The 25,870-nt window shown below is 42.2% G+C and overlaps 1 protein-coding gene across 1 annotated transcript in view; it reads left to right on the top strand.

The window, feature by feature from the left end:
• The first annotated feature begins 14,818 nt into the window (after positions 1–14,818).
• Positions 14,819–25,870, top strand: part of SLC5A1 (solute carrier family 5 member 1) — a 72,969-nt gene continuing 61,917 nt past the window's right edge. Inside the window, exons 1-2 of the mRNA XM_025986008.2 lie at positions 14,819–15,131; positions 22,054–22,125. Coding sequence (XP_025841793.1) covers positions 14,997–15,131; positions 22,054–22,125 — 207 coding nt within the window. The 5' untranslated portion in view covers positions 14,819–14,996. The remainder of the gene's footprint in view (positions 15,132–22,053; positions 22,126–25,870) is intronic.

The following is a 25,870-nucleotide window of genomic DNA, read 5'->3' on the forward strand; positions in this document are numbered from 1 at the left end:
TTTTTTAAAACAAGATTTTATTTATTTATTTGAGAAAGAGAGATATCAAGAGAGAACACAAGCAGGAGGAGGGGCAGAGGGAGAAGCAGAGCAGACACCTCACTGAGCAGGAAGCCTGATAAGGGGTTTGATCCTAGAACCCTAAGATCATGATCTAAGCTGAAGGCAGACACTTAACTGACTGAGCCACCCAGGTGCCCCTAGATTTCTTCATTTTATCATCAGATAATATTCCATTTTCTTCATGTACCACAGTTTATTTCTTTATTCACCTAATGAAGGACATCTTGGTTGCTTCCAGGTTTTGGCAATTATGAATCAATCTGCTATAAACATCTACGTGCAGGTTTTTGTGCAAGCATGTTTTCAGCTCCTTTGAGTAAATATCAAAGTGCACAACTGCTGGATTTTTTTAAAAAAAGATTTTATTTATTCATGAGAGACACACAGAGAGAGGCAGAGACACAGGCAGAGAGAGAAGCAGGCTCCAAGCAGGGAGCCTGATGTGGGACTCAATCCCAGGACCCTGGGATCACACCCTGAGCCTAAGGCAGGTGCTCAACTACTGAGCCACCCAGGCATCCCACAACTGCTGGATTGTATTGTAGGAATATGTTTAGTTTTGTAAGAAACTGCCTGACTTTCTTCTAAAGTGGCTGTACCATTTTTCTTCTGCACCAGCAATGAATGAGAGTTCCTGTTGTTTCCCATCTTTGCCAGCATTTGTTGTTGTCAGTGTATTGGGTTTTGGTCATTCTAATAGGTGTGTAGTGGCGTCTTGTTTCAATTTGTAATTATCTAATAACACGATATCAAGCATCTTTTCCTATGCTTATTTGCATATTAAAAGATATCTGTATATATTATTTGATGAAGTGTTCAGATCTTTTGCCTACTTTTTATTTTTTAAATATTTTATTTATTTATTCATGAGACACACACACACACACACACACACACACACACAGAGAGAGAGAGAGGCAGAGACACAGGCAGAGAGAGAAGCCGACTCCATGCAGGGAGCCTGATGTGGGACTCCATCCTGGGACTCCAGGATCATATCCTGGGCCGAAGGCAGGTGCTCAACCGCTGAGCCACCCAGGTGTCCCTTTAGCCTACTTTTTAGATGGGTTATTAATTTTCTTATTGTTAACTTTTAAGAGTTCTTTAAAAAGAATATTTTCTTTTTTAAAATTTAAATAAAAAACCCCCGAAAAACAAAAAAATAAAATTTAAATTCAATTTTCCAACATAGAGTATAACACCCAGTGCTCAATCCATCAAGTGCCCTCCTCAGTACCTGTCACCCAGCCTCTTGATAACATTTTGATGGATGCTCTTAAATTACCTTTTGGAGGTGGTACCAATATAAGCTCCAATCTGTGTGACAGTACATGTTTTCTCTTACAACACGATGTATTTATCAATTTGTTTGTAATCTTTTTCAGCCTGATAGGTAAAAAATAGTATCTTACTGTAGTTTTAATATGTCATTTTTAGAAAGAGATTGGACATGTTTTAATATGTTTATATGTCATTATGTCATTTGTATTCCTTTTTTTTTTTTAAAGAGAAAGTGTAAGCAGTGGGGAGGAGGATCAGAGAGAGGGAAAAAGAGGATCTTTTTATTTTTATTTATTTATTTAATTTTTTAAAGGAAATGCTTCTGTTTTTTTAAATATTTCATTCATTTATTCATGAGAGACACACACACACACACAGAGGCAGAGTTGTAGGCAGAGGGAGAAGCAGGCTCCATACAGGGAGGCCGATGTGGGACTTGATCCAGGGATGGTGGGATCACACCCTAAGCCAAAGGCAGATGCTCAACTGTTGAGCCACCCAGGCATTCCAGGATCTTTTTATTTTTTTTAAATATTTTATTTCTTTATTAGAGAGAGAGAGAGAGAGAGGGGTAGGTTTGGATATATATATATTTGTTCTTTTCCTGTTTCCTACTATAGCTATGCAAAAGTAAGGTGTGTTCTGTTTCCTGTTGGGCCTGATTCTTACAGTTGCTATAGATGGTGAGATTGTGGATGCACAAATCTTGTGGCCTAGTTCAGAGCAGAGCTCAATATCCTCAAATTCTCACCTCTCTATATCCTTCATTTATACACAGTTTTTTGGCATTTGGATCTGTTTACTGTCAGTATCTTCTCGCTCAAGGTCCTGAACTTTCCAGTGACTCTGTTGTTGCTATTTTGACCCATGTTATACTTGTTTCATATTTAATACAGAATGTGGTTTTTAACCCAACTGGAATCACTCCCTTTCTTCCCAGGGTTACCATTCTGGGAAACCCTATTCTTCTTAGTCAGCAATACCCTCAAGTCTAGAACATAATCCATTTACTGACACATGCCAATTGTGATCATGAACAAACATAGAGTTAGTCATCTTTATAAATATTTTGAAATTCTCTTTAACTCAATGCTACTGCCATTGTTGTAATAGGGGTCATTTTGCTTCATAGTATCGCTGATGTCTGGTGTGTCATACAGATGGAAAGTGTCACAGTCAGAACAGGAAACAGACCTCTGAACTCTCAGTTCAAAGCACTTTAGTTTATTGATACATCTGTCATCCACTGATATATCTATCCATCCATTCATCCATCTATCCTTCCATTGTCCATTCATCCACTCACTCATCCTGTGACTACTCTTATTTCAAAAAGAACTAAGAAAATAACCCACACATCACGTTCATAACAGCATTCGTAACGGCTGAAAGATGGAAGCAATCCGAGTGTCCATCACTGAATAAATGGATAAACAAAATATAATATCCATACAATGGAATTAGCCTTATAAAGGAAGGAAATTCTTTTTTTTTTAAAGAAAGGAAATTCTAACACACACTACAACATGCATTAACTTTGAGGACGTTATGCTAAGTGAAATAAGCTAGTCATAAAGGACAAATACTATGATTCCACTTCTATAAGATACCTGGAGTAGTTACAGAGACAGAAAGTACAATCATGGTTGCCAGGGGCTGGGGAGTTATTGTTTAATGGGTATGGAGTTTCAGTTTTGCAAGGTGAAAGGAGTTCTGTGGATGGATACTGGTGATGGCTGCACAATAATGTGAGTGTATTTAATGCCACTAAAACCACACACTTAAAAATGGTTAAGATGGTAAATTTTATATTATGTGTATTTTATCACAATAAAACCCCCCACCTACAGATAGATTTATTTAGTCAACAGATATTTTTTGAGCTTTGTATGTCCCAGGCCATGTGTGATAGGCATTGGAGATAGAAACTTGAACAAAACAAAGTCCTCTCAGAAGTGAAAATAGGCAGTAATCAAGTAGCAAAGAAATCAACAAGATACTTACATTTTGTTAGGAGTACTATGAAAGTCACTGAATTGGGGTGGAGGTGGGGCTGTTTTAGTGAGGCTGGTGAGGGAGGGTGGTGGTTCTTAATTTTTTTGGAGTCACTAATCTGAGCATCTGATAAAAACTGGAAACACCAGAAAACACATATCTGGTCACAATTGTACATACAATTTTAGAATCCATGGATGCTGAAAATCCACCTCTGGGGGCGCCTATGAATCTAAGGTCAAGAACCCCTGCTTGACTGGCTTTCCAGTATTCCATGGGGTGAATTCTAGGATGCTTAGTATGCCACACAACATCTCTTGTGGTCTAATTCCTGCCCACATCTCTAGCCTTATCTCGGGCTGTTCTGTCCAGTCATGCAGACCACAACCACTTACTGTTCTCTGAATATGCATATTTCGTGCTCTCACATCTCAAAACCTCATCTCAGCTGTGCTGCTTCAGGAACTCCTATTTTCCCCTAAAGATTCAGTGCAACTATGCCCTCTTAATGATTATTTCTTTTGCCCCTTTCACTATATCCCTTAGTGAGATAAAGTAAGGTGTGTTCTGTTTCACCTTCCTTCACTGTTAGAACATCTATCACATTATAATTGTTTGTGTTCACTATTTTAATTTATTTATACATCCAACTACTATTTATTGAGTATCTACTATATGCCAGCCCCAGTACTAGGCACAGTGATAGCTAAGAGACACTGGTACTTCCCTCATGATGCTTATAGTCTTGTGGGGTCCATAGACAGTAAATATAGCTATGCAACTAAATATGAATTAAAAATTGAGACAGGAAGGATGAAAATAGGGCTTGAGAACTAAGCTCTCAGAGACTTTCAGGCTGGGGGTGGGGTGCAAGTCAAGAAGCTTCTTGGATAAAAATTCAAGTTAAGATGAAAGGATTATGACAGTTAGCCAGGTGAAGACCAGAGGAGAAAGTGTCCTTCCATAGGGAACAGCATGGGCATATCAGATGTAAACTTTCCTTGTAAACTGGGAAGGCCTCAAGGCAGTGAGTGTGTCTTTTTTAAAATTTTTCTTTCGGCTAGTATGTATTTTCTTGTTTTCTCCCCCCTTACTTTCTTGAGGTGTAATTGGAAAAATTATATATATTTAAGGTGTACAATGTGATTATATATACATACATATTAAAATTATTACTATAATTAAGTTAATTAATGCATCCATCACCTCACATTGTTATCATTTTTTAATATCCAAGAAATTTAAAGGAACTCTGAGAAGTCAACAAGTACACAAAGAGTGTTTGACATCACTAATCTTTGGAGAAATGCAAATCAAAACCATAGTGAAATATCATCTCATGCTTTTTAAAATGGCTGTTATCACAAAGTCAAGAGATAAGTGTTGGTGAGGATGTAGAGAAAAGGGAACCGTGGGCATTGTTGATGGGACTGTAAACTGATGCACCACTGTGGAAAACATGGAGCTTCCTCAAAAAATTAAGAATAGAGTACATATATGAGTGAAATAATATGGTATTTGTCTTCCCCAGCTTGACTATTTCATTTGACATAATACTCTCTAGGTCCATTCATGTTGTTGCAAATGGCAAGATCTCATCCTTTATTATGGCTGTGTAATATGCCTGTGTGTGTGTGTGTGTGTGTGTATGTGTGTGTGCGTGTATGTTGTATCATATACTCCTTATCTATTTGTCTATTGCTGGATATTTGGGTCACTTCTATATCTAAAAAACAAGACAAATGAATAAACAGGCAAACAAAAAAGCAGAATTAGACTTATAAATCCAGAGAACAAACTGATGGTTTGTTCTCTGGGTGGAAGGAGGGTGGAAGGATAGGCAAAGGGGGAAGGAGGGTGGAAGGATAGGCAAAATGGGTGAAGGAGAGTGAGAAATACAAGTTTCAAGTTTTGGGATGAATAAGTTATAGGAATAAAGGGCACAGCCTAGAGAGTATAATCAGTGATATTGTAAAAGTGTTGTATGGTGATAGATGGTAGCTACGTTGTGGTGAGCATAGCATAATATATAGAGAAGTTGAAGCACTTTTGTTGTATACCTGAAACTGTGTATAAAGTAGATCCAAATAAAAATATTTTTTAAAGATTTATTTGTTTCTGAGAGAGAGAGAGAGAGAGAGAGAGAAAGATCATATAGGCAGGTGGGGTCTGGGGCAGAGGTAGTGGGGAGAGAGAATCCCAAGGAGACTTCACTCTGAGCATGGAGCCTGACTTGGGGTTCAATCCCAGGACCCTGGGACCACAATCTGAGCCCTGAGCTGAAACCAGGAGTCAGATGCTTAACCATCTATATCACCAAGGAACCCCCCAAATAAAAATTTTTTAAAAATATAAAAATGTTAAAAATAGAACTGCTATATGATCCAGCAACCCTACTTCTGGGTATATATACCAAGGAAATGAAATCAGTATCTTTCACTTTTGCATTTGTTGCAGAAAATGTGTCTTATTCAAGTTTGTAACCCCAGTACCTGGTGTAGAATGGATGCTCTGAAAAAATGAATGAATGAAGTTTCTTAATGTAGAATTATCAGGGCCAGCCATTAGATGGGAGAGGATAGTCTTTGATGGTGAGATAGGCTCACCTTTTCATTCTCGTCAAATGACTAGCTGAACAAATGAATGAAACTCATGAAATTTTAGGACCAGTCAATGGTTTGGGAAGAAATCATCTAGGTGGGAATTAAATTTTAATGTCTCCAGGCCTGATGCCTTGTGCATGATTATGAGTTTTTATTTTTTAATTGAGGTGAAATTCACATAATATAAAATTAATCATTTGAAAGTGAATAATTCAGTGGCACAAGTACACATGACTGTTACTTCTATCTAGTTTAAAAACACTGTCATCATCTCAAAAGGAAATCCCATGCCCATTAAGCACATGCATATATTTTAAGCTCCTGAAAGACAGGGACTAAATTTTTTTTTTCACTTTGATTTTTTATTTTTATTTTTTTTACATATTTTTTAAATTGGAGTTCAATTTGCCAACATATAGCATAACACCCAGTGCTCATCCCATCAAGTGCCCCCCTCAGTGCCCGTCACCCAGAAACCTCCACCCCCGCCCACCTCCCCTTCCACCACCCCTTGTTCATTTGACAGGGACTAAACTGATCTTGTTCACTTTATACCCCTGATGCCTAGACAGATGTTCAACTGATATTTGTTGAATATACGAATGACTTGCCATTCCCACTGTTACCTTTGTGGGTTTTTCTGTTGCCCAAGGATTTTTAAGCCTGGTTTTTATGTTCTTGGAATTCCAGCCTCAGTATGGGTTGATGGATGGGTGGCAATTAGCTGTGTAGGGATAAGGTTCACAGGTAGGAGCTTTGATGAGTTCTTCAGCCAATACCTGCAGGCCTCCTGCTGGGAGCTGCTTCTCTGTCTCATATCACAGAGGGAGTTAGAACTAATGGGGTGACAGTCACAATGAGGTGTGGCTGTCAGAAAGCCCACTTCTCTAAGACTTGAGTGACAGTTAACTTTGCTACTTCACCTGCTCTCATTGTGGACTGTGGGTTTTCAAAAAACCAGGGTGCTTGGCAGAAGACAGTGCTGGTAATCCTGCTAACTTTTACCTGCATCTGTTATAATTAGTGACTCTGTGAAATGTTTCACACTTACAGGTAGTTGGGTCCAAGTGTCAATCGAGGGATGAGGCAGTGGAGGAATAGAGGGATGCTAGCTGAGGAGTAGTTTGGTTTCAGGGCTAAGGCTTCACTTTCCCTTCTTTTCCAGTAACTAAAATATAGGCTTTGGTATTACATCCACATGGTGTTGAGCCCTGGCTTGGTCATTTATCTGCTTGGGCAAATTACTTAACCACTTTTGAGTTTCAGCACTTTATCCATAAAAATAGGGTCATTGTAAAGCTTAAAGTTGTACCACTTGTCCTGAAACACAGTATAGGTTTTCCTTTTTATATCTGTCTTCTGCTCTTTGAGGGCAGGTCCCTAGCTCAGGGCCCTGTAACTTTGAATTGAGACAGAAGATGAAGGTGAAGGTGATGATTAAGGTCAATATTTTATTGAACACAAAATATGTGCTTGGCAGTATGATGAAATATTTTCCATATGAGGTACAATTTCAACTAGATATGCTTCCTATACTGTTTTAGAGCTGCTGAGCTCATCTGGTGAGGAGTGTCTAGGGAGGGTCATAGTCCCCCTTTCCAATTTTAGAAATTAGCAGTAGAAAAAGTCAGCCCTGGGGCCAGCAGATGGGGTGAGGGGCGAGATTTAGGATGAAGTGGGGTCGATATGCAACTATCAAGGGCTTACTGCTCCCAGTTTATAAATGAGAGACAGAGATTTAGAGAAAATCAAGGCCCTGAATAGAGTCATAGAATTGGTACCAGGAACCTTCTTAAGAGACCAGTTGGTCATATTCTGCCAATTTGATAGGAACAAAAACAGTCTTGGGGTGGAGGGAAGTGACTTGTCTAAGACCCCTTGATAGAATAACCAGTGCCTGAACCCAGGTTTCCTGATTCTGGGCCATGTGTTATTCCTGCTGCCCCAGGTTAAGGACCAGGGCTGAGGTAGGCTACGTAGAATCTTCTGAAGCTTCTTCCTGAAACTTGTCTGGGAGTTAGGATGTAGAGGAAAGAGCTACAGCCCACCACCAAGCAGCCAGGATTTTGGTCCCAGACCAAACCACTATCCCATAGTGGGATCTCAGCAAGCCTCTGTTAGTTCAAATGGGATCTCCACTATAGAGGTGATTCTCAACAAACATAGGGGGTTTGTCCAAGGTGACCTAGCCAGAGCTCAGATGATTGGATGGAGACACCAGGGGTCAACTCCTGTCGACTTCAGCTTTAGAGGGATGGCCGGGAGCCTTTTGTCCTTCTTAGTGTCTGTCCTTCTGTTTACTCCTTTCATGCCAGATACCAGCTGGGGGCAAGCAGCCTTGGTTCAACTCACTGGTTCCTTTTCCTGGCCATTCTCACTTATCCTCACCTTATCTTTGCCTGGTAGCTTTTTGGCTTTTACTTCTCTAGGCTTAGACTCAACAGTGCCCTCCTTCCTACACCCTTCCCAAAGCAGCTCCAATCCTGCTTCCTCCATCAAATCTTTCCACATTCAGACTCCTTTACCATCACTGATTGCAGTAGAGTCATAATGGCCATCCACAGGTACCAGGTCCTAATTGTTGGAACCTGTAAGTGCTACCTTATTTAGAAGGGGGGCATGTCTTTTCACATGTGATTAAGTTAAGGATCTTGAGATGAGGAGAGATGATCCTTGATTATCTTGGTGGGTCCTAAATACTATCACAAATGTCCTTAGTGACAGAGGGAGATTTGACAAAGAAGAGAAGGCATTGTAAAGATAGAGGTAGAGGGATGCCTGGGTGGCTCAGCGGTTGAGCGTCTGCCTTCATGCTCAGGGCGTGATCCCAGGATCCTGGGATCAAGTCCCGCATTAGACTCCTTGCGTGGAGCCTGCTTCTCCCTCTGCCGGTGTCTCTGCCCCTCTCTCTGTCATGAATAAATAAATAAAATCTTAAAAAAATAAGATAGAGGTAGATTGTATGGATCCTCTTGTATAAAGTTACCTAGAATGGTGAAATTTATAGAGACAGAAATATGAATGATGGTTTCCAGGGGAAAGGTTAGAAGTTGGTGTTTAATGGGTAGAGCGTTTCTGTTTGGGATGATGAAAAAGTCTTGGGGTATGGATAGTAGTGATGGTAGCACAACATTGTGAATATATTAATGCCACTGAATTGTGCACTTAAAGAGGGTTAAGCTGGGCAAATTTTTGTTATGTATATTTTATCACATACAGCCACACCCACACACAAACACAGGTGCATGTATGTGAAAAGATGGAGACAGAGATTGGAGAGATATGACCACAAGCCAAGGAATGCTGGCAGCCACCAGAGGCTGGAAGAGGCAAGGAAGTATCCTTCCCTAAAATCGGAGCAATGCAGTCCTGCTGAAGCCTGGATTTCCCCCAGTGAAACCAATTTTGGACTTCTGCCTTCCAGAACCTTGAGATAATACATTTCCATTGTTTTGAGCTGTCATATTTGTGGTAATTTTTTAATAGTAGCCACAAGAAGCTAATACACCAATCAACAGGCTGCTTCCCACAAATGAGCTTGCAACAAGGAAAGGGAAAGAAGAGAGAAAATCGTAGCAGCCCTCTCAGTACCCACCTTTGCCTTTCTGTTGTCAAGGAGGCCACTTCGCACCTTCATCTCATTTGGACCTCATCCATACACAAAACAGTCCTTGTCTATGTCATTATACAGATGTTTAAACAGAGGATCACAGATTTCAAATGAGCTATCTATGGTCTGCTGCTGGTTGATGGCTGAGCTGCAATTCAAATCAGTCATGTGGTTTCCCCTCTCCAGGTAACTTTCCAAACTCATAGCTTCTGCACCTACGCTGGTTATTTCACTGAGTGACAAGAATTCAGGAACTGGCCATCACACCATGGGATTTCTTGCTATGGAGCACGGTTTGGCCAGTGAGAGGTCACACTGCACGTTTGAGGCCTGCTGGGGATGAGCTCCTTGGCTGGTAGAAGGAGGTAGGACTCCAATGGGACCTGGATAGATGAGTAGTATAGAAGGGAGGCAGAGAAGAGGAAACAATTCCCACTCAGTGATGAGTCATTACACTCCAAATCCTGGGTTCCTCCCCTGCCATCTGTAGATATTAGCTTAGTCACCTCAGAGTCATTTGAATAATATTCTCCTAACAGTCAGGTTTAGCTGCGAATCTGTGGGCACCTGGTTTTTCAAGCTTAGGACCTCTATCTGACCTGAGTTTGTGAATCTGTGTGGACTCAGATGGGGTCTGCATCTTGCTCTTATGTCTATCTTTCCTCATCAGCTTCATCTTCCCCACACTCTGGCTGTTTGGCCAGTTTTTATCTTTCTTTCAGGGTTCTAAGGTAATAAGGTTCCTTTTTGTAACCAGACCGTGATTTGGGCTGGCACCAGTGAGGTCAGAAGAGCAGCCAATAGGATCCTTATTTATTAGCGGTGGCCCAGCAGCTCTGGCCAGCTGTGAGGGGCAGGTGGTGCATCTTACTGTGTTCTCCTGGAATTATCTGCATAGGGGAAATAATTCTTTTCTTTAAAAACTAGGTTGTACAGCATGATTTTTTAAAAAGGTGTACAATGTGATGATTTAATTAATGTATAGTGTGATATGATTACCACAATTAAGTTAACTAACACATTCAGCACCTCATATAGTTACCATTTTGTGTGCTTGTGTCTCTGTGTGTGTTTTTTTATGGTGAGAACACTTAAATATACTCCCTTAGCAACTTTCAAGAATACAATATTGTTTACTATAGTCACCATACTCTACATTAGATCCCAGAACTTATTCATCTTATAACTGAAATTTTATAAACTTTGCCCAACATCTCCCCATTCTCCCACCTCCTAGCCTCTGGCAACCATCATTCTGTTTTCTGGTTTTATGAGTTTGACTTTTATAGATTGCAAATATAGATGGGATCATACTGTATGTGTCTTTATTTAAGGCTTATTTTACTTAGCAAAATGTCCTTCTGGTTCATCCATAGTGTTTTGCAAAGGGCATGATTTTCTTATTTTTCTATGTCTGAATAATATTCCACTACACACACATATACATATATGTAGTATGTATATGTATCACATTTCCTTTATCCATTCATCTGATGATGGATACTCTAACTTTCCAACTTGTCTATTGTGGATAATGCTTCAATGAACAAGGGAGTGCTGATATCCCTTTGAGATACTGATTTCATTTCCTTTGGATATATATACACAGAAGTGGGATTCCTAGATCACATGTTAGTTCTATTTTTAATTTTTTGAGGAATCTCTGCTGTTGTGTTGAGTTAAATTGTCCTTTTAGAGGAGACCACTGAGGAACAGAAATTGCAAAAGGGCCTCAGGCATCCTGGAGATCTCTTTGCCTCCCCCACCCCACCCCCATGGTAGAGGGGTTACTTGCTGGTGACATGCTTGCTTGCTTGCTTATTTATTTATTTATTTATTTATTTATTTATTTATTTATTTATTTAGAGGGAGTGGGAGGGGAGAGATGGAGAGAGAGAGAGAATCTTAAGCAAGCTGCACAGCCAGTGTGGAGCCCGATGTGAGGCTTGATCTCACAGCCCTGAGATCATGACCTGAGTTGAAATCAAGAGTTGGATGCTTAACCAACTGAACCACTCTGGCTCCCTATTTATTTTTTATTTTAAGCCCGAACTTGTCCTGTCCTGGTACATCCCACCCTTCCACCTTACCTGGCTCACTCCTCTTTTCATGGCCCTTTTCTTTTTTTTTTATTTTTTATAAATTAATTTTTTATTGGTGTTCAATTTACCAACATACAGAATAACACCCAGTGCTCATCCCATCAAGTGCCCCCCTCAGTGCCTGTCACCCATTCACCCCCACCCGCCACCCTCCTCCCCTTCCACCACCCCTAGTTCGTTTCCCAGAGTTAGGAGTCTTTATGTTCTGTCTCCCTTTCTGATATTTCCCACACATTTCTTCTCCCTTCCCTTATATTCCCTTTCATTATTATTTATATTCCCCAAATGAATGAGAACATACAATGTTTGTCCTTCTCCGATTGACTTACTTCACTCAGCATAATACCTTCCAGTTCCATCCACGTTGAAGCAAATGGTGGGTATTTGTCGTTTGTAATGGCTGAGTAATATTCCTTTTTTTAAATTAATAAATTAATTTTTATTGGTGTTCAATTTACCAACATACAGAATAACACCCAGTGCTCATCCCGTCAAGTGCCCCCCTCAGTGCCCATCACCCATTCACCCCCACCCCCGCCCTCCTCCCCTTCCATCACCCCTAGTTCGTTTCCCAGTGTTAGGAGTCTTTATGTTCTGTCTCCCTTCCTGATATTTCCCACACATTTCTTCTCCCTTCCCTTATATTCCCTTTCACTATTATTTATATTCCCCAAATGAATGAGAGCATACAATGTTTGTCCTTCTCTGATTGACTTACTTCACTCAGCATAATACCTTCCAGTTCCATCCACGTTGAGGCAAATGGTGGGTATTTGTCGTTTCTAATGGCTGAGTAATATTCCATTGTATACATAAACCACATCTTCTTTATCCATTCATCTTTTGATGGACACCGAGGCTCCTTCCACAGTTTGGCTATTGTGGACATTGCTGCTAGAAACATCGGGGTGCAGGTGTCCCGGCGTTTCATTGCATCTGTATCTTTGGGGTAAATCCCCAACAGTGCAATTGCTGGGTCGTAGGGCAGGTCTATTTTTAACTCTTTGAGGAACCTCCACACAGTTTTCCAGAGTGGCTGCGCCAGTTCACATTCCCACCAACAGTGTAAGAGGGTTCCCTTTCCTCCGCATCCTCTCCAACATTTGTGGTTTCCTGCCTTGTTAATTTTCCCCATTCTCACTGGTGTGAGGTGGTATCTCATTGTGGTTTTGATTTGTATTTCCCTGATGGCAAGTGATGCAGAGCATTTTCCCATGTGCCTGTTGGCCATGTCTATGTCTTCCTCTGTGAGATTTCTCTCATGTCTTTTGTCATGGCCCTTTTCAAACCAGACCTTTCCTGGCCTTCCCCCAACTCTACCTCATTTCCAGGTCAAAATCCTTGCTACAGATTTGGAATATTAGTATGTCTCTTTCAAAGCACATATCACAATGCTAAGTTTATAGGTATTTGTCTCATTTTTGATGATGGTCTATTTCCCCCACTGGACTAGAAGCCTTGTGAGGGCAAGAACCCTGTGAATCTTGTACACAGCTGTATCCTTGGTGTTGGCACACATGACCTGGCACATAGAAGCTATTCTTTTGTTGCAAGAATGAATGAAGGAATGAACGAATACATTTTCTGGTGTCTTCCAAGCTACCATCTTTTCCTTCTCTGACCATGGTCTGCTGTCTAAGACAGTTCAAAGGTTGGTCTCTCCCTTGTTTGAAGTCATTTAGTACTTTAGATCCTTCCTCTTGCTCATTTTCAGATGTTCTCATTGCCAGACTTCACTTTTGGAAATTGGCACGAGCTGGCTGCCTGAAGCTGGAGGTTCAGGACTGAATTTTTGCTGTGGATGAGCTCATTTCCAGACCAGATTGGAAGTTCCCTGAGGGCAGAGGTTCTGCTTGGTCAGAGCCAGGTGAAAATGCTCTGCTGAATTTGGGAACAGATAGACATGGATGAAAGGTGAGTTGCTTGAAGCTGTGGCTGATGGCTGAGTTTGAAGTTTTGGAAGGCATCCATGTTGAAGAGCCCCTACTTCCAGGCTCTCCAGAAGAGGAATACCTGTTCCCTATGGCCAGCATTATGATGGGTCCTGGGCAACAGGTAGAGGGAAAGGGGGAAGACCTACATGGATGCTGTCCAAATAATGATTCTCTGACTGTAGCTTCTGTAGGAAGAGCAAATGCTGATAGGGAAAGGGGGAGAAGACTTCAGAGACAGTGGGGTACAAAGGAATGAGTTGCTGGCATTTGGGCATTGGGTGGTTGTCTGGTGGTAAGCAGGGAGCGCCTGAGACACAACAGGATCCTCGCAGGTTTTATGTGGTCTTTCCCCCTCCCTATACCTTATCACCCCAGCAAGGTTCCCATCTCCAAAGTGGCTGCTTTGTGGCCTCCAGCGCCAGCGCCTGCAAGCATCCCCAACCCTCCTCTGAACTAGGCCTGCCCTGGCCTAGGCTGTAGGACTAGCTCTGTCACTGGCTCACTATGTGACCTTGAGTGATTCGTGCTTCCTATCTCAGCCATCTCTGTGTTGAGCCCTGACTTTTGGCTTAGACATGTGTTTCCAGATGGGCAGGCTGAGTCCCCAGGAAGGGTCAGTGTTTGATGAGCTCCATGGAAGGGATTCTCTAGTATCTTCCTTCCTACCTGCCTCAGAAAGGCCCTAAATCACATTATTGGGTGACAGACACAGGGCAAGGAAATAGCTCTCAGTGGGATCCCTTCTCCCAATCTCTCTTCCTTCTCACAATGGGGGTTGCAGTGCCTCTGAGGGCTGCAGGGGAGTCAGAAAGATGGGTATGTGGGTGGCTGTCCCTGTGGCCAAGAGACTGCAATTGTTCTGAATTTCTTTCCAGCAATATCCAACAACTGGTCCTCCCCAGAATTTTCTCCATGGACACCGAGAACTTGGCTGATTCCTGGGAACAGTCCTACACCCATTTTACACATGGAGAAGCCTGTCCGCAGAGGGCTCAGGACTGGTCCGATGGCAGGTGGCAGGCGACCTGAAGCCTCTAAGCCCCTGGCCCCAGGCAGCCTGGTTCCTCAGTGAGGCCACGCCCTTTCTGCCCCCGGCAGAGCAGGTGAGGCTGCCCTGCCAGGTGCCCGCTGCAGGAGCACAGCGGGCCTTTGTGCCAGACGGGCACCACCCCTTGGCCGGCCCCTCCCCACTCTCGGAACAGCCCTTACCTGCCGGCCTGCCACCCTTCTGCCCACAGCTCCGTCTGCTCCTCCTTCGGTGCGGTTTGCGCCCAAGGCTGCTCCCCGACGGTGAAGCGCGGAGCCCCGGGTGCCCTCTCCCCGCCTCCCCGGGGCTGATCATTAACCCGGAGGCCCTATAAGGAGCAAGGGGCCTGGGAGGGAGGGGAACATCGCCGCCGCCACCGCCATGGACAGTACCACCTGGAGCCCCATGACCAACGCCACTGCCTCACCCCTCGCGCCCCACGAGCGCATCCGCAATGCGGCCGACATCTCTGTCATCGTCATCTACTTTGTGGTGGTGATGGCTGTGGGGCTGTGGGTATGTGAGGGCCCTGAGATGTGGGCTGAGGGGGCAGGGCCACCAGGGGGAACGGGGCGGGGGCACAGAGGAGCGACAGCCCTGGGGAGCCTTGAGGAGGGAACCAGGGGCTTAAGAGTCAGTGGAGTGGGTTGAAAATAACTTGGAAGCGCTTGAGAGGAGTTCAGGGGGGCACAGTGTGAGGTGAGAGGGACAAGCAAGGACCGAGCAGAAGCAAGAGGGGTGTCCAGGGGAGCTGGCCAGGAAGGTCCAGGGAGGACACCCCTGGCCTGCGAGCAGAGGAGGATGAGGGGGGAATTGGAGAGGCTGGGCGCCAGTGTGAGGGGCAGGAGAGGGAGTTTGGGGTTGCAGGGAAGATCCCTGGGCTTGGGAGGTAAGTCCCAAGGAGCTAGGACTGTCCTGACTCCTTAGTCACAGAGTTTTGGATGGAAAAGAAACAATTTAGAACAGGAAGGGTAGAAGCCTCTGGCAGCTGCAGGGACTGTGGGGCAGCCCAAAATGGACAAGCGCTGCCAGTGTCCTCCTGGGAAAGGAAAGGCTGACAGGCAAGCCCAGGAGGCTGGAATGAGTGAGAGTTGGCAAAGCTGGGTGGAGGAGGAGGAAGGCTGGAGGGTGGCCTGGTGCTGGGAAGAGGGAAGTGCTTGTGGCTCCCCTTGGGGACTAGGGACACACCAAACCAGAGAAACTTGTTCTTAGCAGTCTTAGAAATTGGAACTTAGAAATTTCACTATGACAGACTCTGGCACACCCAGCAAGTAGAAGATGAGGTGTTTTGAATGTGCACATATTCTGGGGGTACCGGGGTGGCTCAGTTAGTTGAGCCACTGACTCTTGGTTTCAGCTCACATCATGTTCTCCTGGGTGATGGGATTGAGCTCTTTGGGCTCTGGCTCTGCACTCAGCCGGGAGTCTGCTTGAGAAGTCTCTCTCTGCCCCTCACCACACTTGTGTGCATGCTCTCTCTCTCTCTCATAAATAAATAAATCCTAAAAAAAAAATCCAAAAAGTGCACATATTCCAGACACTCTCAAAGGCTTTGGTTGGGTGAGTGTTGGGCCAGGAGGCTGTGATGCCAGCTGGTAGTCGAACTCTTGATTTAGAGGGGAGGAGGTGGACATTAACCCTTCCATGATCACAGAGTTTTGTTTTGTTTTTAGGAATAAAAGGAAGTATTTTTTTGGTTTGTTTTTAAAGTAGTTATAGAAACCAGATGTGACTAAAATCTTCTCCAAGTGTCACAAGGGGTAGGTGTGACTGACTCTTCCCCAGTAGTCTCACCTTCCCAGAAGAGTCCAACTAGGAGCCAGGATTCTCAAGTTTATTATTGATTTTGACATGATTCTAGCTATATGACCTTGGGTAACCACCTCAGCCTCAGTTTACTCAAGTATAAATAAGTACAATCTTATCTATTCTTAAGACCACTCCAATGTTGTTGTGAGGATCTGTAGAGATGAACTTGAAAATGCTTAATGAGTCTGGGAGTCTTTTTAAATATTGTTATCATTTGCCCTCCAAGGTATGAGCCAGGCCCTGAATTGTTTCTGTCCTTTTACGTAAAATGGGCAAAAATGATCACCTGGGTAGGATATCTTCACAAAAAGCCTCAAGATGAGGGCAGGAATGCTAACCCCCATTTTACAAGAAAAAAAAACCTAAAGCCTTATGTGGTTGTGATTTGCCTAAGGTTGCAATACATGGAGTTGTTCCTGGAACTCAGGTCTTTTGACTCTTGGTTTTCCATAGTACCAGGGGCTTTACCACCTTACCTACCTTCCTCCCCTCATCCCTGCCCAGCTTATAAGTGCTGTAGCCAAGATGTGAATCCATCATTTGCTAACTGTGCCATACTGCCTGTTTCCCAGACAATCACTGATAATCTCTTTTCCCCTAACCAATCTTATTTTAGCCTCTGCTAGTCCTGCTGATTATGGTGTTTACGCTTTTCAAATATCTGTGAATCAGTATCACTTGTCTTGTTAAATGCTACTTAATGAGCCTGCTAATATTTGTCTACATTTACTCTTCACCATTAGTCCAGTGCCTCCGGACCCTGATCATTTAACGTGCTGGATTTCTTCCAGTTTACATTCCTCTTTTTTCTACTGGAGTATCAAAAGTGCCTTGCTTTGGAGATAGGCGTCTTAACTCCTGCATGTTCTCTGGGCTGCACAGACAGAGCTATCCTGGCCTATTGTGTTTCCTTATCTTAGAAGGCACCCACAGTTAATGTCCCTCTGTCACCATCCCCATCTCTTCCAACATTATTTTGTTCTGTTTTACCCTTTTCCAGTGCTGCCTCATCCAATCATATTTGGATTTTAACTTATCACTTCTTCACTGTATATTTCCATTTTTCTTTCACCACCTGTTTCTTGGGGGATTTTGTATTTAGGCTGAATCTCTGACTTTATTATTTCTGGAAGATTCATTTAAGATCTCCTGAACCGCCTTATGCTAGGGCTTGTTAAACTACAACTCATGAGCCAAATCTGGCCCATAGCCTGTTTTCATATGGCTCACAAGTTACAAATGTTTTTTATACTTTTAAGGGGTTATAAAAAATAAAAAAGGATCCTATTGTATCCCACCATGTACTATCTGGATCTTTTTTTTTAACAGAAAAAATTTACTGACCCCTGCTTTATGTAATCATTTGCACTAATAGCATCATTTAATGCCTGAGTAGCAATTGCCCCTGGGAAACCCAACCTTTCAATTTTACAGGGGAGGATTAGAGGGTGACAAGAAGTCAGTCAGATGACTCTGCGCTAGAGCTGGGATTAGAACCCAGGTTTTACAATACCAAAGGCATGATCTTTCTACTGTCTTACCTTCCCCCTCCCTAAAAAACTGTCATTTATGGCAATACTGTCTCTATGGTCCTTACCACCACTTGCCTTGCTGAGACAGTGTCCTGGTGGTGCTGAATTCCTTCTTTCCTCACATACTTTCATAAAGTGAAAACCTAAAGTTTATCAAGTTCATCCCTCTTCATCCTATTCCTGAATCTCTTCTTAAATCACTTGACAAAATTATCTTGACCAGTTGTCCACACTTCACTCGAATATTTCCCCAAGACTCTCCCCAGTGGTATCATTTCCATCTCTGCACAGCTCTGACAGTGAGGAAAATCTTCCTGGTACTGACCCCAGATCTGACATTCTGGAGCTTCTCCATTGTATCTAGTTGTGCCTTATGCAGACCACACTGTCTCACTTTACCTATCAGAAGATGATAGGCCACACCTGAGTCTTCTCTACTTCTGGCCCAACACTTCCAGTTTCTTAAGTATAAGCAAAGGTCTGAAGTTCCTTCCTCTGATTCAATGATACTTTTATTCTTTTAAGAAAAAAATATGGGTCAGTAATTGTGCTTCTTTTGCTCTGCAGCTTGCAGTTGTTAAATAATTCTTTTCTGGCTGCAGGGTGGACAGGCAAATTTAATGCCACACTCTACAAAGTGGTGTCAGTAACCTTAGAGCTTTCCTTTGCGCATCCCTTGCTCATGGAGACAGTGTCTTTCCATTGTAGGGAATGAACAGCAGGGAAGAAGGAGATAGGGTACCTGAGCTAAAATGCTGCTCTGGGAAGCACCTACTGAATGTTGCTGGCAGTCTGAAAAATACTTGCCTGGAGAGGTGTTGCTCATTTCTAGAAGGAGTGGTCAGGGTGGGATATGGGGGAAGGGTGGTGACAGAACACACTGAGAAACCTTTTTATCTAACATTTTATTGAATGCGCACCATGCAAATGGAATTATACTAAGTATTAGGGGGATTAAGATTTTGTAAAATAATTACCACAATCAAGCTAATTAACAATTAGTCACTTTACATGGTTACAATTCTTTTGTGTGTGTGTGGTGAGGACACTTAGGTGAGAACACTTATTCTCCTAGTAAACTTAACTATGCACAATAGAGTATTATGAACTATAATTGCCATGATGTAAGTTGGATCTCCAGAATTTATTCATCTTATAATTTTAGCTTTTTACCTTTGTAAAAAAATTTTATTTATTTTGAGAGAGATAGAGTGAGCGCAAGCACACAGGGAGTGAGGAGGGGCAAAGGGAGAGGGAGAGAGAGAGAATCTTGAGCAGACTCCCCACTGAGTGTGGAGCATGACTTGGGGCTTCATCTCACAGCCCTGAGATCATAACCTGAGTCAAAACCAAGTGTTAGAGGCTTAACCAACAGAGTCACCCAAGTGCCCCTACCTTTTACCTTTTGGTCAACATCTCTCCATTTCCTCCATCGTCTTAGTCCCTGGAAATGAATATATATTTCAAAATATTACACTATATCCCTTAAATATAAATAATTTTTATTTGTCAATATACCCCAATAGAGCTGGAAAAATTGTTTTAAGGCAACACAAAGTAAAATAGTGTAAGGGCTATGAATGAGATATGGTGGCAGTTCTCTAGATGTTCACAGGAGAGAGAGATTCTTTTTGTTTGGGCAGGGGAGGAGGCCATAGTAGAGGAGGAGGTTTCTGTGGAGGAGTGTCAGGTAAAGTTTCACGGGGAAGGTTGCATTTGAGGGCCCTTGAAGGATGGGTATGCAGAGTCATCTTGTGGAGATGAGGGGATGAACTTTCTAGAGAAGAAAAGCCCTGGTGTAGATATACCTCTCCTTGCCTTATATCCATCCCCAATATCTTTCCTGAATTATCCAGTTCCCCACTCTAGTCTTTACTATCACGTTCTTCCTCTAAGCTCTTCATTACTGACACCAACTTGCAAATGTTATGTCTGGGCTCCAAACCCACTTTTTGTGTCCCTCCAGTACTACCTGGGACATATCAACCTGCTTTGACTTCAGAATGACTTTCAGAATGGCCTTCCCTGGCAAACTGCTAGAGCCTGAATCCTTGGGACACATTTCTTTTCAGCCCCTAGCTACCTTCTCTGCTCTTTGGGTCTGTTAGTCCTGTTGCTATTCTCAGAAAAACCACTACAGAAGCTCTAAAAGCATGTCCAATGGGAAGGAGACCTGCCAGGAGTCCAGAAAGATCTGAGCCATGCTCTTCCTGGCACTGCCTGGCACACAGGGGAGCTTAACAATCTATATTGATTGTTGGATGTACAAATGACCCTGTTTCCTAATGGACTGAGTCCAGTCCATCTGAGCACTCAGTAACATGCTACCTGTAGTAGGCATGTTTGCTGAATAAATGATGAGTTTCTAAGTGTCTGAAATGTCACCATCCGAGGTTAATTCCTTTGGACCAGTGATGGTCTTCAGCCTCAGGGGTCACATGTGAAAATGCAAACACCTTTAATAGGGCTAAGTCATTATCAGCCATTAGCATTTTCAGGGAGATTAGCAAATGATCAGCTAAGGGAAAGCCACTGACATAGAGAAAGGGAGGGAGAAAGAAGCCATGGGCAGAGACACTGTCCCAGTTTTGAGCTGGAGGATAGGGCCTGGGCCTGTGCTGGACAGGAATAAGCTGAAGGTTGAGAGGCAACATTCCAAATGTGCTATGACAGGGGCTGTGGTCATTTATTAAAGATGCATATCATTCTTCTCTTCATAAGCCTTCAGTGGCTCCCCACTGCCTATGGAATAAAGCCTATACTTTTTAACCTGGCAGGTGAGGGTCTGTTGTCTGCCTTCACTTCTCACCACTCTCCTCATTCATATGCCTCAGCCAGGTTCACCATATAATACTGTTTACGGTTCCCTTCCTCCCCACACTGCTGCCATTCTACCTCTGGGTTATCCCTCATGCTGTTCCCACATTCTGAAACGTCCTTTCCTTCTTCCCTCTAATAAATCCCATTCTGTCTTCAAGACTTGCTGAAGTGCTGCTTCTTCTGTGAAACCTTCCCTGATACCCCCAGTCAGAAGGAATCCCCTCTTTCCTCTGTACTCGTAATAATAATCATTTCACAGTACTCACAATATGTTGAAAAGTACTGTTTCCAGCAAGCTCTTATCTACATCCTAGAGAGGAAAGTTTTGAATTGAGTTTGATTGTTCCATCTTTAATGTATTCAGTAAGAACACCATGCAGTCCTATAGCATTTTTCTTTTTTTTTTTGTTATTGAGATATAATTCACGTGTTGTATAGTGATTTTATTTTTATTTTTTTGCTTTTGCATTTTGTTTGGTGTTTCCAGTTTTTTTTGTATTTTTTTTTATTGGAGTTTGATTTGGCAACATACAGTATAATACCCAGTGCTCATCCCATTAAGTGCCCTCCTCAGTGCCCGTCACCCAGTCACCCTGTCCCGCCGCCCACCTCCCCTTCCACTACCCCTTGTTCGTTTCCCAGAGTTAGGAGTCTCTCATGTCCTGTCACCCTCTCTGATACTTTCCACTTATTTTCTCTCCTTTCCCCTTTAATCCCTTTCACTATTTTTCATATTCCCTGTATGAATGAAACCATACAATGTTTGTCCTTCTCTGATTGACTTACTTCACTCAGCACAATACTCTCCAGTTCCATCCACACTGAAGCAAATGGTGAGTATTTGTCGTTTCTAATGGCTGAGTAATATTCCATTGTATATATATTGTATAGTGATTTTAAAAAGAATGATATTTCATTAGGCACCTTGTATGCTTGTAAAAAAGGCACAAAAAGTTCCAATTCCCCTCATTTAACAAACAAACTGGTCCAGGTGGAGTGACTTGCTTGAAATTATACTGTGAACTCATTGCAGAGCTAACATCAGGGCAAGGTGTTTAAATCTTCTGAGCTCTAGTCTTCTTATGTGTCAAATGTAGGTCCTTGCATCCTTCATCTAAGTATAGAGGAGCGCCAAGGGATGAAGAATGTGGGTGTTTCAGGAAGTGAAGTGGGTAAAAGAAAGTGCAAGTATATGGGAGTGGGAGAGGTGTGTCTGTTTGGCTGGCAAAGTTGCTCTGTTCTAATTTATCATTAAATTTTTGGCCTTTCCTCCTCAGGCTATGTTTTCCACTAATCGTGGGACTGTTGGAGGCTTTTTCTTGGCAGGACGGAGTATGGTGTGGTGGCCGGTAAGTTTTCTCTGAAAAACTACTTGCTTTTTTTTTTTTAAGCTTTTATTTATTTATTAATCACACACACACACACACACACACACACACACAGAGGCAGAGACACAGATAGAGGGAGAAGCAGGCTCCATGCAAGAAGCCCGATGTGGGATTCAATCCTGGGACTCTGGGACCATGCCCTGAGCCAAAGGCAGACACTCAACCGCTGAGCCACCCGGACGTCCATGGAAAACTACTTGCTTAACTACAATATTCCCCATATTGTAGGAGGCCCTTTTATTCTTGGCTTTTGGTGGCAGTGATTCTTCCTTCCTGCCTTAAATCTCCAGTAATGGGCCTTCTGCTCACCAGGTCTCTTGGTTACCCTTAATCCTTTATGGCAAGGGAATATCCTCTACATAAATAGTGCTTGGAATCTTTGCAGTATGCATAGAGAAGAGACTGCACCAGGTGGACAGTGTGGAGAAGCAAAAAGAGCACACAAACTGAAGTGATCTTGGGCAAATCTGAGCTTCCATTTTTGCATGTATAAAATAGGGATGGTGATATTTACTTTCCAGGAGCGTTATGAGAAATGGATACCCCGTATGGGGTGGAAACACAATATAGAGTAGTTCTTTTACTACCTTTTAGTTACTTTAAGTCCCATGGTAGAGAGACCGTCTTACCTTAGGAGCCTAATGCAATGCCTAATACACAAGGGAACCTCAATAAGTATTCAAAGAACAGATGGAGGAGGAGCCCCCTACTGTTCCTACAGTTTCCTTCATCTCTTGGAGGATTTTGTGTATTTGAGAGGTATTTTTTTTCAACCAGCTTCGTTCTTTTTTTTTTTTTTTATTGGAGTTCAATTTGCCAACATATAGCATAACACCCAGTGCTCATCCCATCAAGTGCCCCCCTCAGTGCCTGTCACTCAGTCACCCCCACCCCCCGCCCACCTCCCTTTCCACCACCCCTTGTTTGTTTCCCAGAGTTAGGAGTCTCTCATGTTCTGTTTCCCTCTCTGATACTTCCCACTCATTTTCTTGAGAGAAAAGTATTTTTCTTGATACTCATACATGGGCAGAATTATCTCCGTCAAAGGGCATATGCATGTGTGGAAGAGAAACTGGGAAGCACCTTTCATCTTATCAGCTCAGGGCTCTGCTGGCTCATCAGTTCAGTCCAATGACCATCTCATCAAAATGACTGGTTGACCAAGTTGGCCAAGTTGTGTAATCCCTGGACTTAAGATACAAGCAAGACTGGCGTGTGAAAGAGGTGGGTAATGAAGCATAGAAACAATTAGAAGAATGTGATAACTCTGAGTTGGTTAGAGGAAGAGAAGAAAGTAAAAAGTGTCACTGTCAAATGCAGAGCATGAGAGGAGTTGCAAGGAAATCACACTACACCCTGCAGTTGGCCTTTGATCAGCTATTTTGGGATGGATTTTAATAACTGGAATCTTCATAGTTGCTTGGGTTATCCCTTAAGTCATATCTGCCTTATCCCTAAGGTGGCCAAGAATACTGAGCAATGCTGATTTATATCATGGCTTCCTTATGGTGCTCCCTCTTGACATATCTTTTCAAGCTTTATACTTTGATGTTTTCCTAAAAGCTGGTGTTGAAGAGGCAGCTCTGGTCACAAAATTCAAGACAAGGCTAGGGTAGTCCCTCTAGAACTGCGCTGTCCAGCATGGTAGCCACTAGTCATGTGGGCTAGTTAAATTGAAATTAATTAAATAAAATAAAAAATTTCTTTCCTCAGTCATAATAGTCATATTCCAAGTGCTTAATAGCTACATGTGGATAGTGTCTGCCATATCAGATGGTACAGATCCAGAACGTTTCCATTTTTGTAGAAAGTTTTATTGGACAGTATGCTGTACAGATTTCAGAGCTGAGGTAGATGAAATCTTAGTGGTCTTGAGATTTACTGAATTAGAGAGCTGAATCAGAAGTTTACTTTAGTTATTTTGAAAGCAGTGCACCCCCCCATCTATTTTAGTATATGTGCTGCCAAAGCAAGCACACCCCCAACCCCATCTAATGCTTCACTGCTGTCTACAGTAAGCCTGCCAAGTACTCATCTGCCCTGAGTTTACATCCAGGACTCCTTTTTTTCTTCCCTCCCCGCACTGTGACAGGAAACTCTCATATCTCTTTATGTAAAATTTCTAGGGCTGATTTACTTGAGGTAAGACCTCAGCTTCTAATTTCTGAGTCAGGGAGAAGCCAATGAGAGTGGAGGGTAGTGCGAGTGGGACAGAACCAGCATTAAGAGATATGCATTTTTGTCTAGTCCTAGGAACACATCACATCTTTTTTTTTTTTTTTTTTTTTTTTTTTTTACACATCACATCTTAACTAGCAATGATGTCTTTCTTCCTGATAGCACCTGGGAATGGGTCTGGGCTGAGATTTGGTTGTTAAGAGAAATTAGCCCTACCCAAAGCATGTAGAGTTCAAGGTTCATGTGGGGTTTCCTGTGGGTGTTGTTTTCCTTAATCATGTTTCAGTGTTGGATTATTCTAACAATGGAAAAGCATGGCATCATTCTTCTTTTGTACAGAAGTCACTACTTCCTTGATTGAGCTGAAATTCAACTTCTTCTTCCAACAATGGTTTCCATCTAAGGCTTTGTGAGATTACATTAATGATTTTTACATTTTAAATTTTTATTTAAATTTAATTAATTAACATATAGTATATTATTAGTTTCAAGGGTAAATTTCAGTGATTCATCAGTTGCATATAACACCAGGTGCTCATTACATCACATGCAAACGTAGTGATCTGAAGGGGCACCTGCACTCCAATGGCTCTTGTGTTATAATTAACCAACCAGTAGCATACCATAGTTTAAGTGGCAATGTTTTTTCTTTCTTGGTGCTACATGGTATGCCTTACAGTAGTTGGTGTCTTAGATTCAATAAAGTATGCTTATATTCTAAAATAGTGTGTTTTAAAAATATATTCACTTCAGAAGTACCTCAAAGCCTGCCCATTCCCTTCTTCCTGGCAAACTGACTTTTATTTATTTTATATAAGGAGAATCTGCTAAGATTTTATTTGAGAACAAGGTTCTGCTAATTTGTAAAATTTAAAAACTGTTAATGTAGAAGAAAAATAAGCATAATCATTTTCATTCTAAAATTTAAAATGGTATTAAAGCACTATTGCAATGCAATACACATTTGAAAGAAGGGTGAGCACTGGGTGTTATGCTATATGTTGGCAAATTGAACTCCAATAAAAAAATTAAAAAAAAAGAAAGAAGGAGTTAAAGGAAGATACAACATATGAGAAGACATGAATCTAAGTACTTTCCCCTCCAAAATTGAAAAAGATTTTAAACATATTAAACATATACATATAAATTTCTCTTTATATTAAAGTACAAAATCAGTTCAATCTTGTCTATCAGGCCTGGAAGTTCATAACTGGAATATCACTTCTCAAAAGTGCAGGCCCAAGGAGAAAATCACAGGACTACAGTCTTTCCGGAACTCACATCTCTGTCAGAAACTCTCTAATGGGACACTTTGCCTCCTTAATCTGCCTTTAGCCATGTCACTTTGTGTTTTAGGAGGAGTGAGCAAATACTCTTTTGTAGTCACCCACAAAAAAAGTAGGAGGAAAAAGGATCTTGCAAAGTCTGAAAGGAGATTGAACAGGGAGGCCAGTTGGGGACATTCCTGGGGCTAAGAGACTTTGTTTTTTTATTTTTTTTATTTTTATAAATTTATTTTTTATTGGCG

Source organism: Vulpes vulpes, chromosome 10 (genome assembly GCF_048418805.1).
Source record: "Vulpes vulpes isolate BD-2025 chromosome 10, VulVul3, whole genome shotgun sequence".
NCBI lineage: Eukaryota > Metazoa > Chordata > Mammalia > Carnivora > Canidae > Vulpes > Vulpes vulpes.